Source organism: Enoplosus armatus, chromosome 10, assembly GCF_043641665.1.
Source record: "Enoplosus armatus isolate fEnoArm2 chromosome 10, fEnoArm2.hap1, whole genome shotgun sequence".
Taxonomy (NCBI): domain Eukaryota; kingdom Metazoa; phylum Chordata; class Actinopteri; order Centrarchiformes; family Enoplosidae; genus Enoplosus; species Enoplosus armatus.
Window position 1 is genome coordinate 5,785,166 of NC_092189.1, and position 14,530 is coordinate 5,799,695.

The window sequence follows — 14,530 nt, forward strand, 5'->3', positions numbered from 1 at the left end:
AACTGTTGTCTTCATGGGAGCTGCACCGCTGGCCGGGTCCTAAAGCCCGCCGTGTGCAGAGCTGGGGCCTGTGTAAAATGTTAAAGGGCATTTCAGACTGCAGCTCACCAAACCTACATACTGAAACATCTAATGTGAAGTATTCACCGCGGAAAGTAAGTCAATTCAAGAAATGTACCGACCTCAAGTCATATAAGAGGAAAATTAGTCATACCGCACATCTTAACTGAAATTACTAATTAGATGTATTGGTTAATGAAGTGGTTTATTGATAAATACGCTAGCTTAAACTTGAGCTACCCTAATGATGGTCAGAGGAGCGTTGCTCAGAAAAATATGTTTTTTCCCTATAGGACAATGGTGTTGGCTCCTTCCAGCATTAGGACTTTAATTCCAGCTATCAAATTAATTAACAATAAACAGTTTACACCCGTGACACCAGGTGAATGCAGTTAGCTACCTGGTATGGACAGATCCTGAGCCAATACTCTGGTTCCAATAGCTATAAGCAAGTTTAAGTCTAATCAGTCATGGACCCTAGATACTACAGGCAAACAGCAAAAAGATGCACAAACACTGTACAGTCACACAGGTGAGTTCACGTATTTAAATGTTCTGGGAATTATTGTCACCATAATGTTGTGATAAAACTGATAAAGGTGGCAGTCCCTACGGGGGGTGGGGGATCAGGCAACATAAGTAGAAATACCTTTGTGGGTGTAACGTGTAGGGGCTTTGACACATTTACTCTATTCACAGTAGGCCTAAATTGTTTTCACACTAAAAAAAAGATGAAAAGATTAAAGCTGCCTATCAACTCTGTTCTTTTCACCGCCGTGAAGATTTTGTTTCTGGAAGAATTACAGATACAAAGACATTTTACAGCAGTCATTGAGACAAAACAAAAAAAAACAAAACATTGGAAGGGTTTGCTGTTTGTTTTAAAAGTTTTCCTTTGTCATGCCCACTCTACAGTATTTTTTTTGTAAGCTGTCAGCAGGAGACATTCAGAGACACAGCTCTTATTTTTGAGACAGCATAGCTGGCCAACTTTTAGGCCTATAATGAGTCCATCTGTACTTATTAAAAAACGTTCTTATTTGCTCTACACTAGTCTGAGAGCAAAGTCAAAACTGGTATAATTTGTGCATCCAGCTCAGATGTTAGGGGGTTTGTCAGAAAGTAGGCCAGCAGACTGAATGTTATTTCAAGGCAAAATTTATAGGCGTCTGTATTGCACATTCTGTCACTGAGCATAAAATATCTAGTTTGCTTAACTGATTGTTGCGCTGTTAAACAGAGCGTGAAGCTATTTTGAGAAGCTCCCCAGTGCAAACACAGATGGATCCCGTATGATTTACACTGGACGTATATATATTTTATCTGTACACCCACACTGAGCTGTTTTCATTTATCTGACTTATTCATAGTTTTGGCAAGTCCTACCAAAATGTAAGTGTATTTTTAGCATAGTATATTCAGCAGCATTTTGCACACCAGTTAGCAGGGGGAGCCATCTGTTGCAGGACAGTAGACAGAAAAAAACAATAAAAGTAGTTAGTTAAACTAAGCAGAAGTGATTGACTTACTGACGCCTGGCAGCCCTGTTGCACGCCCTCTCCTTCTGCACTGCAGCTTGATTGTCCAATGATTATAAAAGCCCATTCAGTTCTGATGATATTACACGGATCAGATATCTCAGCTCTGTTGAAATGAGCAGTCGTATTATGTGCATATACTAATTAAGACAATCCAGCCTTTGCTCTTTTTTCATGGTTGATATCTGTTATATCACTGCCACATGTCTAGTGGGAGTAATTGCCTCATATAAAAAGATATGAAATGATCCTGACAGTGCAGAGGGACGGTTTGAAACCAAATATTTATTTAGGGTTGTAAACCTGTGAAATCCTGCATGCATATCTGCCAGTTTTACGGTAAACAACGTTTTAGCCTTCTCAGTGTGGAATTCATTTTTGGAAGTCATTGTATCCGGAGGGGCTCGGAGTTCAGTCAGCTTCAGGATACAATTAACCCACAGGCCAACAGACATCACAGATCATATTTAAAGGAATCTGTTACTGTTGCCAAATGTGTCGAAACTAAAGATTGATGACATTCAATATACTGTACACTACCCTCAGATTGTACCGTGGTCCATTTGGCCTGTGTAGTTTCCTTAACCATGAAAGGTCTTTGTATTATTTATATTTGTGTGTAAGTGTGTAGTATTTTTTTGAAGACCTCTACATGTTTGCTGACAGTCAGCCTGTCTCTTGAACTGAAACCACCCTGTAGTGACACAGGAAGCTTCACAGGGGCCACGCAGGTGCCTGGAAACCTGTGCACTACACAAAAACCTGCAAGTACTGTACTGTAAGACTTGTCCAGTGACCTAGATAGAGACAGGAAATCACTCAGCAGAGCAGGGAGAGGGGGTCCTCAGGATGAACACATCCATCGATAATACTTCGTACTGCTACTTAATAAAAAGGGTATTAAGTCAAACTAAGAACAGGGAGCGTCTTCAGGCTTCAGTCCCCAGACTGCTCTTAAGATGTAATATGAGGAAGCTCTGTGCCATTACATTAAATTAAACATCTAAACCATGGCAAATACAGGCCTCCGAAACAACTTTCTAACCTATTTTTATCCTTTGTCTTTACATTTTTCCAGTGAGCTGCACTGAAATCTGAGGCTGAAGTTGATTCAGGTCTGTATATCCAATCTGGCAGTGTTTTAACATGGGACTGGGACATGTAGCCTTTATTTGACTCAAACCTAGCTATTTGTTGCCTTTTCGAAATTTGTTTAGCTTTTATTAGATTAATGGTTAACAAAAGGGATTAACCCTATGTCCATTGTTGTCGAATGAAGGTCCAAGTATATCCTGGCCCAAAAGACTGCTGTTTTTAATCTTGTTGTCTTGATTCTACTCAGAGCTGTTGTCTGTGTTATCAGTAATTGTTCACTCTAACATTTCCTGGTGACACCAGTGTTAACTGGAGCGAGCAGTCCCTGAGTCTGCAAGGCAAACACCACTCAATCTGTTGACCATATCCACGTTTTTGAAGCTAGGTCACTCAGCCATTGGAGGGCAAATGCATTCAATTGGCTTCACAGAATTAGCGCATGTCAACAAGGAGATACGGTGAGCCGGTGACTCCTTTCCATCCTTTCCATGGTTACAGTAACTACCTGTATGTGACAAAAACATAATGCTCATTCCAAAAGCAAGTATTTTTTGGGGTCCAGGAAGATATTTTAGCATTGTTCCAGCAATTGAAATAATTTGTGTGTCTCAAAAATATTAATTTTACATTTTGAATAGCTACAAAATTGATATAGTGTGCTTCATATGACAATAGATAAAAATCTTCCTCAATCCTCAATTTCATGCTCGTCAGTCATTTGATGGGAGCCATGTGCAGACTTGCTGGCTGTATTTGTGTCAAATCAGGAAAATGCAGTTAGATCCATTTTGTAGATAAATGTGTGTGCGTTCAAGACAAACAGCCAGCATTAACAGTAGTGTCTCCAGCCTGCCCACCCTTAAAGAAAACACCAGCTTTCCCATCAGCATGCAGGTCAGATAATCTGCCCCTGCAGCCAAGGCTTGGTGGGCGATGAGCCCCGATAGTTGGCTGCTTGGCTGGATGGACAAACTGAGAGAGAGAGAGCGTGCAGTCGTCATGCCACGGAGTCTCAGGTCTGCGGGTTGGACGGTGTTTCTAGCGACCAGCTGCCACCTTCCCACTGAGGTCTCCAGCTGGTTTGAGCTGGTCTTGGCAGAAACTCTCTCCCACCGCAAACTCAGCCTTACTTGTAATTCGCAGGCAGTGCTTGATGGAAAATTGTGACTTTTTTTTTTTTCCTCCAAGAGCTCAATCTTGTAACTGAAGTTGCTGCGGAGATGCCAGGCTTTTGGTGGTGTACCACAGTGAGCTGTGTTATTGATTTTGTAACGTCCATGGGTCCAATAGCTCAGAGAACATTGAGCAATACCTGTCCTCCATTAGGAGGACTTAACCCCCCAGTGCTGTAGCTCGTCCACCCTTCATTGACCAATCAGCGCCCATGCTTTTAGCAGCACTCCTGTGGGCTGCACTGGGTAAACACAAGTGTCTGCCTCAATGTTTGTCATTGCCAGTTGCCTAACCATTTATCAGCAGTCAGTAAGCATCTGGGCAGCTGGGATCTATTTGGCCTGAGTGTGCTTTAGAAATCACAAATTCTACCATCAAGATTGCCTCCTTCCTCTTGTCTGTGCTGCTGTGTGATCCCAGCATGAGAGCGTATGGTGCAATGTTGTCTCCACAGTTTTACTCCGTCAAACCTCAAGCATGGAGGTGCCCCCCCCCCAGTCCCCCACCTCACCCTAATTCCTCCCTGGTGTCCCCTCCTCCCCCCCCGGCCTCCCTGCTCAGGGGACGTCACTCCCCTGGCTGCAGTGGGACTGGAGGCTGGGGCAAGGCGAGGGCAGATCCTATTAAGAAACACTGAGGACAGAGGGGAGGCGTAAAAAGCACTGCTCTGCACAGTGTACATGCCAGCATATGAATCAGTGTAGAGCACAGTGCTGAGGCAGAGCTTCGAGGCAGCAGTTCATGGGATCATCAGTGGATGTAATTTGACTTTTACCTGTGCTTTCATCCGCTGTGGCTCTCTGCAGAAGGAAGCTGGAAGAAACGCACAGACACTTCTGACAGCCTTTTCTCCTCTGAGTCTGAACTGAAGACCGGCCGTATCCACACAGTGTCGTTCCAACAGGTAGGCGCACGTCTCTTGTGACATAACACAAGCTGAAGCGTGGTTGCACACACATTTAGAATAACTCGTGCTGGGATATAATAGGCAAAGTTGTGTTGCAGTAGCTGTGAGTTGTTTGTGAACCTGCAGTCTTTGCAGAGTAATTCAACATGTTCAGTTTCAGATGTGATCTACATGTTGCTGTAACGGTCACAATGTAAAATGCACATGCATGGATTAATGATGCAGGTTAACATCTGCATATTAGTAATATCAATTTCCCAAACTGAATTTTCACTTGTCAAACTCAGATTTTGGTCCCCACTTTTCATCCACTGTATTGTTGCTGTGATACAGCCCACATTGTAATGTTAATGAGCTGTCACATCCAAAACTCATTTCTCCTGGTCTTAAAAAAAACACACACACTTAAATGGAGATCAATGCATACTTGGACGGTCGTCAGTGTTAATTTACGGTCAAGATAATCAAAGCGTCGGTTCAAGGAAGGAGCCTTAACTTCAAAAGCAAGCTAGAAGCTATTCACTGCAGAGCATGCATATTTCTTTCCTCATTTATCTTATTGTATTCATGCAGATATTGTCAGCAGGGTCCCCAGCAATCTTACTAATGAAAAGAGACATTTCTAGATGCAAGACAATGACAACAAAGAAGACTTTGCAGTTTGTCTTTTTTTTTAGTAATTAGATACTGGAATGTCTTTTATAGTGTCATAGTGGTGCATTCATGGTCCCCTTATGAATGCAGCTCTTTGAGCACTTAGATCTGCACCATAACCCCAAACAATAGATTTTAATGGGACACTACTGTATGAACTTTACCAGGCTATAGCACTTGGCAGCATTCCTGAACTGCATGTCATAGTTTGTAGGGTTAACATCCCTCTCAACAGCCCTAACCCCACCTTTTGTTTCATCCTCACATGTTATGCAACTGACTTTTCAGCATTTTTTTCAAGAGAACGAGCTGCAGTGGAGTTAAATCAGGCTGTGCTCATTGACCCGACCTTTGGTTTCACAATTCTTGCACTTTTCATTGAATGTTAGTGCAAATATTGATGCTAAGATAAAGAATAGTAATGATTGGATGAGATCTGCTGACTGATTTTCTCCATCTGTCTTGCACTGCGACCTGTTGAGATTCTTTAAATAAGATTTCTTCTTTTTGTGTGTCTCTGCACCGTAGAAGCCCTCATGCTGCATGCACACATCATGTGCACATTTTGATTGATCATATCAAATTACCTACTCATACCTAGAGCATGAATACATGCATATTTAACCAGATAGTCCAGTTCACTTTGTTATTTAAATTCATGGCCTGGCTAGAAATAAAAGGTGTCTGATGCCGAAGGGGACAACGGAACAAACAGTAAAGTAGGCCAGATCTATGCTACACAGGTATTTTCAGTCTTTTCCTCTTGTCAGCAGGTATCAACATGCTGGAGCAGGTTTTGTCATTCAGCCGCTCTCTGGTGCGCAGGAAAGTGGTGGACCTGAGCAGCCTGGAGGACTCAAAACTGTGCCGCTGCCTGGGAACCGTCGACCTCATCGCACTGGGGGTGGGCAGCACGCTGGGCGCCGGCGTCTACGTCCTGGCCGGTGAGGTGGCCAAGGGCGACTCAGGCCCCAGCATTGTCATCTCTTTCCTGATTGCTGCCCTAGCCTCCGTCATGGCCGGCCTGTGTTACGCTGAGTTTGGTGCACGCGTCCCCAAGACCGGCTCTGCTTACCTTTACAGCTACGTGACTGTAGGAGAGATCTGGGCCTTCATCACTGGTTGGAACCTCATCCTCTCCTATGTGATCGGTGAGTTAGTGACAGTCTTTGAATTACATGTTATTTAAAGAAGACACTAATTCTTCATGGTGTATGTTTTTTTTTTTTTTGCTTTCTCACAGGCACCTCCTCAGTTGCTCGCGCCTGGAGTGGCACATTTGATGAAATGATTGGAGGACACATAGAGGTATTCTGTAAAACCTACTTCAGCATGAACTCTCCTGGTCTGGCTCAGTACCCCGACTTCTTTGCCGTCTGCCTGATACTGCTGCTTTCTGGTAAGGCAGCAAATAAAAGCTGAGAATCATAAAACTCAAGTCCATATGTTGGTACAGGGGCTGCAGAGAAAGAACGGAAATTAGGATTGGTGCATGTTGTTCAAAACTTTCATGAGCCACAGCTGGCATAATCCAATAAAGAGATGGCAGGACATTGTGTGATAAGTGCTTAATATGGCAGGGCAGTGTGAGTCCACTGGGAGCCCATAGTCACCCCCTTTCTTTTTAAAACCTCCCCGATCATGCTGCTAGTCTTCAGCAGCACCCTACTCCTCTTTCCCACAGTCACACACAGTCACAGCTGGGAGTTGCCCAGTACAAGCCCAGTTTCAGGCCACTGAGAGGCTCCACTGTAGCAGCTGAGAGTTTATACCGGCAGTAGCTGTTGAGGACTTGGAGATTACTCCATATTCATTTCCTGTGGTCGGATTCATGACAGTCCAGGGACATGTTTTAGTTAAATTCCACCTTTATGACCCTGAGGCTTAAACTGAAAACTGTATCATGTGTTTTCTCTCAGTGGCCTGCCAATGCAATGGTTACATTAGGTCAGTGTGACCCAGAAACCATCCACTAGTGTTTGGTTGTTTATAAGGACCACAGATGTAGATCTTATGCAATATCTATTCATCAAAACCAAAAACCAACAACTTTTTTGTCAGATAAAGGTCACAGTACTGTACTGAGCTCTGTCGCCTCTTCGCTCATTCCAGGACTCCTGTCGTTCGGGGTGAAGGAGTCGGCCTGGGTCAATAAAGTCTTCACCTCAATCAACGTGCTCGTACTCTTGTTCGTCATCATCTCCGGCTTTGTCAAAGGAGACACACACAACTGGAAGATATCTGAAGAATCCCTTATAAATGTCACCATAGTCACAAGGTCATTTATTTATAACATACACTGCATTACTATCAGTGCTACTGTTGGGCTGGTTTGTTTGTGTTCCTCATGTCATCTCCATTTTTAGGCCAAGTGTTGCAGTGAAATGAATGATGAGTTTATATGTTTCAGGAACTTGTCAGCGACAGCCAACGTGAGCAGTGAATACGGAGTTGGAGGGTTTATGCCCTTCGGCTTCAGTGGGACCTTAGCGGGAGCTGCCACCTGCTTTTACGCTTTTGTTGGATTTGACTGCATTGCAACTACAGGTGAGCTATTGATGGGTGGTGATTTAGTGTGATTTCATTTCTTCAAGGCTACACGTGAAGATGTGTGTGTGTGTTCGTGTGTGACAGGGGAGGAGGTGAAGAACCCTCAGAGAGCCATTCCCATCGGCATCGTGGTGTCGCTGACCGTGTGTTTCCTGGCGTACTTTGGTGTGTCGGCCGCGCTCACACTGATGATGCCCTACTACCTGCTGGATGAGAAGAGCCCTCTGCCCATGGCTTTTGAGTATGTGGGCTGGGGCCCCGCCAAATATGTGGTGGCTGCAGGTTCACTATGTGCCCTCTCTACCAGGTAACCACTGGCTTTGATTTAGTGAAATAATCAATATTCATGGTAGACGAAAGCATTTAGATTAACTGTATTTGAGTCAGCAGAATTTATAATATGATTGATGTGCATGCTATAAATGGGTAAATAACTATAAATAACTGTGAAGGAGATATGGTCAGAATATTATGACCACATATTGGATTGATTCCTGTTGCTTATTGGGACGTAGTGGGTGCAGTGCTTAATTCTCTCTGTTTTCAGATACCTGCATGTCTTTGTAATATACTATTTTTATAATTCATCTCTAAGGTGGGCAAGTGTGTCTCAAAACAATATATTGGTGTGACTTAATTCTGTCTTTCTTCCCTGGTGGATGTCAGTCATCAACTTATCAAACTTATAAGTCAGTGCCTGCCATCTGTGTTTAGGCTGTTACTTTGGGGTTTGTCCTTTGGCAGTTGTTTTCACAATTTCTACCAGTTGCGAAAACCCTTTAACACACATTGTGGCGCTTTTATATGTTTGGACTAAATGTTTACACTCCTGGAAAATGTAATTACTCAAGGGGCCCATGAAACCCCTTTAAATCCAGCTCCAAACCAGCTCTCAAAACTGAGGAAATCTACTTTCAAACATAACAATTTGAGTGACATTCAGATATAAAATTTGCCCTTAAAAGCAGCTACAATCTGTTGTATTTCATTCATTTAAGTTAAGAAAATGAATGAAAGAAAATGAGGCTATGGGATAAGTGCCAACAGGAAAGAAAGACACTGACTTTAATCATGCTCTGAAGCTTTGATGATGTAATTGTAGGTGTGTGTGTGTGTGTTTGGGGCTCTTGACTAACGTGTTGGTATTGCATGTCTCCGCTGTCTCATGCAGTTTGCTGGGCTCCATTTTCCCCATGCCTCGTGTAATCTATGCTATGGCAGAGGATGGGGTGCTTTTCAAAGCCTTAGCCCGAATCAATCCTAAGACGAAGACCCCACTTATTGCCACTATGACCTCCGGTGTTGTAGCAGGTGAGAGCCGGGGAGAGTCCAGTGAGATCACTCCTGCTAATCTTTCTCCACCAATCAACTGTGAAAGACACAGTCAGAGATGCAGATAATAATTTGGCTCTTTTCTTCCTGAAACTGACCCCCTCCTTTTACACTTTCTCCTTTTGAAATGATCCAGTTTTAGGAGGTTTTCCCTCCACACACGTCATTCTTTCACAGTTGTGCAGGTGTCATGTTTTCTTTCCAGAATGCCCTCAACTTAACCATGAACCCTCTTCTCCCTAGCCTGTTGGGCTCCATGTTCCCTCTGCCGCGCATTCTCTTTGCCATGGCACGAGATGGTATTCTGTTCAAATTTATGTCCAAAGTGAGTAAGCGCCAGTCGCCTGTGGCTGCCACCATGGCGGCAGGTACCACTGCGGGTAAGCTCCCGAGACCAGGACTCGCCTATCATGGGGTTGTATCGTGGACTTGTTTGTTTGGGTTTATTTTTTATCTATGCACACGGTGGTGGTGGTGGTGGTGGTGGTGACTGCATGTTCAACTTGGTGATGGTGTTTCCAAAAGCATGTGAGAAAACATTACACACATCATTGAGACATTTTTTGTTTTTGTTTTAAGAATTATCTGTGTTCGCCACTTCAGTCCATTTGGCTTTTAGTCACTTTTCAACACAAGAAAAGAGAGAATTAGCTACTGGGAAGTGAAGTGAAGCTGCAGGGCTGTAGCTTCATATTTAGCGCACAGACATGAGAGAGGTGGCATCAGTCTTCTCACAAAAAAAGTGGTTTAACTTCTCACCTGGCAGCAGTGATGATGAAGTGTACTCCAGGGTGTGTCGCTACACAGTGACATCACTGTTGGGTGTGGTTAGCTGCAACAGAGTTCCATTCTGGCCACACAGTGAAACACTTTTTCTTCAGCCGGCTGTCTGAAAGTCAAGTAAAGTGATTTATTCTTGAATTAGATATTCTTCTACTTTTAATGATAAAGTGAAGAAGAAATTCAATCAGCTGGCCTTTGGGGACTGGTGTGGTGCGTGTACAGTGTTAAAAACCATTACCTCTAAAGCTCTCCTACCATGTGTGGTATGAGGTTGCATCATGCTCACTGTGCTCATGTGTTGGGGCTGACACCCGTAAGGTGAATGACCTGGTGGAGTGACAGACAGATGTAAACCCCTGGGAGGGACCCAGCACAGCACAGGCCAAGCACCGAGCAAGTGGTAGAACTGGGCAGGGGAGCTTTCTTTTTGTTATTTTTGTTTTAATGTAATGTTGTGAGGAGCGGCGGACATACCACCGCTCTGCGTTTGAACTGTGCTGCTGAGATCAGCTCCACACCGGCGTCTGGTGCTGAGATACAAGAGAGGGAACACCACAGTGTATCTCACATCAAACGACACTTGGTGTGGAGACGATTACAGCTGCCAGTCCGGGGAAACAGTTCACTCTTTTGTGTCTCTTTTTTTTTTTTGTGAAAACATCTGCATGAAATTTAATTTGCATCTGTTCGTGTTTGTTTGTTGGGGGGTACATCTGCAGAAAACAGCTTTTCCTTATATAATTGCAAGAATAGAATTGTTGCACTACTGTATGTGGGTGTAAATTAATGTTTTCATGCTCCAGTAATCAATGATCCTATTTCTTGTTTTTATTTTGATGTTTTTAAAGGTGAAAGTGTTAATTGCATTTCTTTTGCTTACTATAGCCATCATGGCCTTCCTGTTTGACCTCAAAGCGCTGGTTGACATGATGTCCATTGGTACTCTGCTGGCCTACTCGCTGGTCGCTGTGTGTGTACTGATTCTCAGGTGGGTACATTTATAAATAACAAAAAAAAAAAGACATCTTATTTGTGCAACATTGTGAAACAGCTCTCCTTATAGCTTTCCCAAAATCCCACAGCTATGATTACCTCGTAGGTGTAACGTACACCTCATGTTGTTGCATCACACTGGTGATGTAAGAGCTGTGAATGCTCCCATTGTGTGAATGTGAAGTGGCTGCTTGAGTGAATGGAGGTGTTTACTTAAGTTTTCAGCACTTGCTAAACTCTGGACCTGTGTACACCTCTGGTGGTTGACTCATCACCACAGCCGCAGTAAACACAGACACAGTTTGTTCCCTGCTTTAAAATGGATTTATAGACCTCAGTTGTTTTGTAAAGTAAAACCAAACACCTTAAACTGTTTTACAATGAAAGCGGTTTGTAGCTGTATAAAGGACTTACTGTACATAAACAGGAAGTACTTTGAGACACTGAAAACACTGAACTGCAAACGTATGACCTTTTAATCTTTGATGCCTCTGTTGTCCAGATACCAGCCCAGTGGATCCCTAGGGCGGCGGGCAGGTACCGGTGAGAGGGACTACCTGTCCTCTGAGGAGGGCGAGTCTGACCTGACGGAGTCGGAGTCCCACCTCAACATGCTGAAGGGTGGCAGCTCCACCTTACAGGCTGTACTACACCCTCCTGTCTCGCCCTCTGAGCATTCCTCCAGTGTGGTCAACATGTCCATCTGTGTGCTCGGTAAGCTGGCCAGGTTAAAATCATGTTTTTATGATGTAGCTAAGGACGTCTGAATTGAATGTATGCTTTCACACCACAGTGCTGGTAGTGTGTGTGGTCAGCTATCTCACCACGTACCACATCGACTCCATCCTCAGTTTGGATGTGTGGATCCTGGCATTGCTGACCGCGTGTCTCCTCGTCTTCAGCGGCTGCGTCTTCATGGTCTGCAGGCAGCCTCAGACCAGCAAGAAGGTCTCCTTCATGGTGCGGGGCAACTCAATGAAATGGAATGAAAATATGGAATGAGGCTGATCCACTGCAAATGAATTGATGGTAGATGTTGTGCTTGTTGCCGCCACAGGTTCCCCTTCTGCCTTTTCTGCCCATTCTGAGCGTATTTGTCAATATTTACCTCATGGTTCAGCTGAGTGGAGATACGTGGATACGTTTCTCTGTGTGGATGGCTGTGGGTGAGTGCCTTTAATGTTAAAGGAAGTTCGACATTTAGGGGAATATGCTTATTCTCTTTTTTGTCTAGAGTTATGTGAGAAGATTCATACCACGCTCATGTGTATGAGCAGCGATAGTTAGCTTAGCATTGAGACTGGAAACGGGGAGAAACAGCTCTGTCTGTCGGCATGCTGTCTCGGCCAGGAGCAGTGACTCCCTGGCATCTTGTCATCACCATACGGTTGCCAGGTAAGCATTGGAGACTTCAAGAAGTCACTGTACCCGGCCAAGAAGTAGTTCCGCATTTAACCCCTTCATAATATCACAGCGTGATGTTTTCAGGCTTTGGTTTTTGTACAGATGTTAATTAGTGAGCTTGAGAGGTGCTGGTAGGTGTCTTTTGAACAGAGCACAGGCTAGCTGTTTTCCCCTGTTTCCATTCTTTATGCTAAGCTAAGCTAAGTTAATGGTGTCCTGCCTGTAGCTTCGTATTTAGCGGACAGGTGTGAGATCCTCTCATCTAACTCTCGACAAGAAAGTGAATATTTCCCAAAATGTCTAACTTTACCCTCTGTGTTTTTGTTTGGTATCTCATATCTCTTCCTGGCACTTTTGTCAGGCTTCCTGATCTACTTTGGCTACGGCATCTGGCACAGTGCGGAGCGTCAGCGCCAACTCCAGGGTCCTTTAAACAGCAGCAGCACCCAGGAACACGACAAGGCCAGCGGGGAGAAGCAGGTTGGTGCGGGTGCAGTAGGAAAAGACCAGGAGCGTTTCATCTGCCCAGAGAAGACCAGCCAATGTTAAAGTTTACCAGCTCATTCACGGACTCTGTGAGGCGACAGATGCGTAAAAGCACACAGCAGCTCATCCTTGATGCACCTGTTCATACAGCTTCACCACGTGTGCCTCAGTCACAAGCACATTCAGTCTGCTAAGGCAGCGTCAGTATTCTGTATCAGCGGTGACATGATGGGGAGCCGCTCTATCACTGTGAAGGAACCACATCCTGTAGGTCACTTTATGGACAGCACGGGGGCAGAATTGAATGGACAGGTAACACACTGGAGAGTGATGTTCATTTCCTTTAACGTTGAAGCAGTTGACGCAAGACTGCAGCAAAGCTTTTCTGTTTTTTCTGTAGACTCAAGTGTTTAGTGCATGACACACATTTAGTCTTTTCTGTTTAACTTTGACATTTTAAGCAGGTTCGTAGAGGTGGGTTTATAAATGTAAAGTCTTGGAAATCTGTTATCCATTTAATGAATGGATATTTTGATAAACCAATTGTGTACTAGTATTAAAAGTAATGTTAGCTCGTGGTTAAAGCACTCATTGTTCTTTGACATAAGTGTACGACGCCGAGAAAGGACCAACATTAGCTTAAAGATGTGTTAATCATGAAGTTGAAATAGACTTTAGAATTAGTTTTGTATGCATCCATGAGAAATGATCATATCTGTGTAAAAAGATCATAAAGATGCTGCCATATTTAGACCAGTGTACAATATGTCAAATAGTTTTGTAGGCACTTAACATGTCATGACTCGACTCCATTTATATGTCAGAGGCCTGAAAGAAGGCCACTGTAGGTGTTATGTAACAGAGCATATCAATCTTCGCTGTAGTGGTGGTTTTATTCAGCACAGGTTTACTTTTTTACTTTTGCTTGGGTGTGTTTTTATCTGTGAGCTGTTCCAGTCTGATGGAGATATGTGTTATGTGATACAGAACTCTACTCAGAAAGTGTCTGTAGTTTCTTTTTCCACTCTATCTGATTACGACACGCTGTATTTTCCTGTTTGATATTTTGTCTGAAGTGTTAATAATTTAGCTGAACTAGGCTTTTCTCCAGGTCTCTTCTCGTGTGTTCAGTGTCTTACTTCAAAGACTGGAGTCGGTGTTGCTTTATAACCAGTTTGAAGAGACGTTTTGTGCTGAACTGCATGAAGATTCAGTACATTCTGTCTTCTGGGCTTTTTGGGGCCACCCTGATTTTCTTGTACTATGAATTGTAAGGCTCAGTGAGCTCTAGTTTACAGTAGAAACATGTTTGCTGTCTAATCTTTCACCTGTGCCGCCAATTTTTTTTTTATACATCATCTGATGTAGAGAAATCACTTTTCAAGAGGTCATGTACTGAGGCCGTAGGATGTTGGTGACTGACTGACTGATGCGTGCAGTGCAGTAGTTTAAATGGATGTGGAACAAATCGAGAAGCTAGCCTCAGCAGGAGTAATGTAGGTACTCTACTGTACTGAACCTCTACATGAACAGTGTAGAGTCTTCCAGGGAGGTT

At 43.7% G+C, this 14,530-nt stretch overlaps 1 protein-coding gene across 1 annotated transcript; it reads left to right on the forward strand.

The window, feature by feature from the left end:
* The first annotated feature begins 6,205 nt into the window (after positions 1 to 6,205).
* On the forward strand, positions 6,206 to 13,038 carry slc7a2 (solute carrier family 7 member 2). The gene is made up of 11 exons (XM_070912894.1): positions 6,206 to 6,578; positions 6,671 to 6,826; positions 7,540 to 7,705; positions 7,838 to 7,974; positions 8,062 to 8,284; positions 9,149 to 9,288; positions 10,978 to 11,080; positions 11,588 to 11,799; positions 11,879 to 12,045; positions 12,143 to 12,251; positions 12,851 to 13,038. Exons 1-11 carry the CDS (start codon positions 6,209 to 6,211, stop codon positions 13,036 to 13,038), a joined length of 1,971 nt encoding a protein of 656 aa, XP_070768995.1. The 5' UTR covers positions 6,206 to 6,208.
* Positions 13,039 to 14,530: the final 1,492 nt, after the last annotated feature.

Bases quoted from the DNA above. Each gene is read 5' to 3' on its own strand.
- slc7a2 (XM_070912894.1), top strand. From the start codon at position 6,209: ATGCTGGAGCAGGTTTTGTCATTCAGCCGCTCTCTGGTGCGCAGGAAA. The intron at 6,579-6,670 runs GTGAGTTAGTGA...GCTTTCTCACAG, and splicing joins CATCCTCTCCTATGTGATCG to GCACCTCCTCAGTTGCTCGC. The intron at 11,800-11,878 runs GTAAGCTGGCCA...TTCACACCACAG, and splicing joins CATGTCCATCTGTGTGCTCG to TGCTGGTAGTGTGTGTGGTC.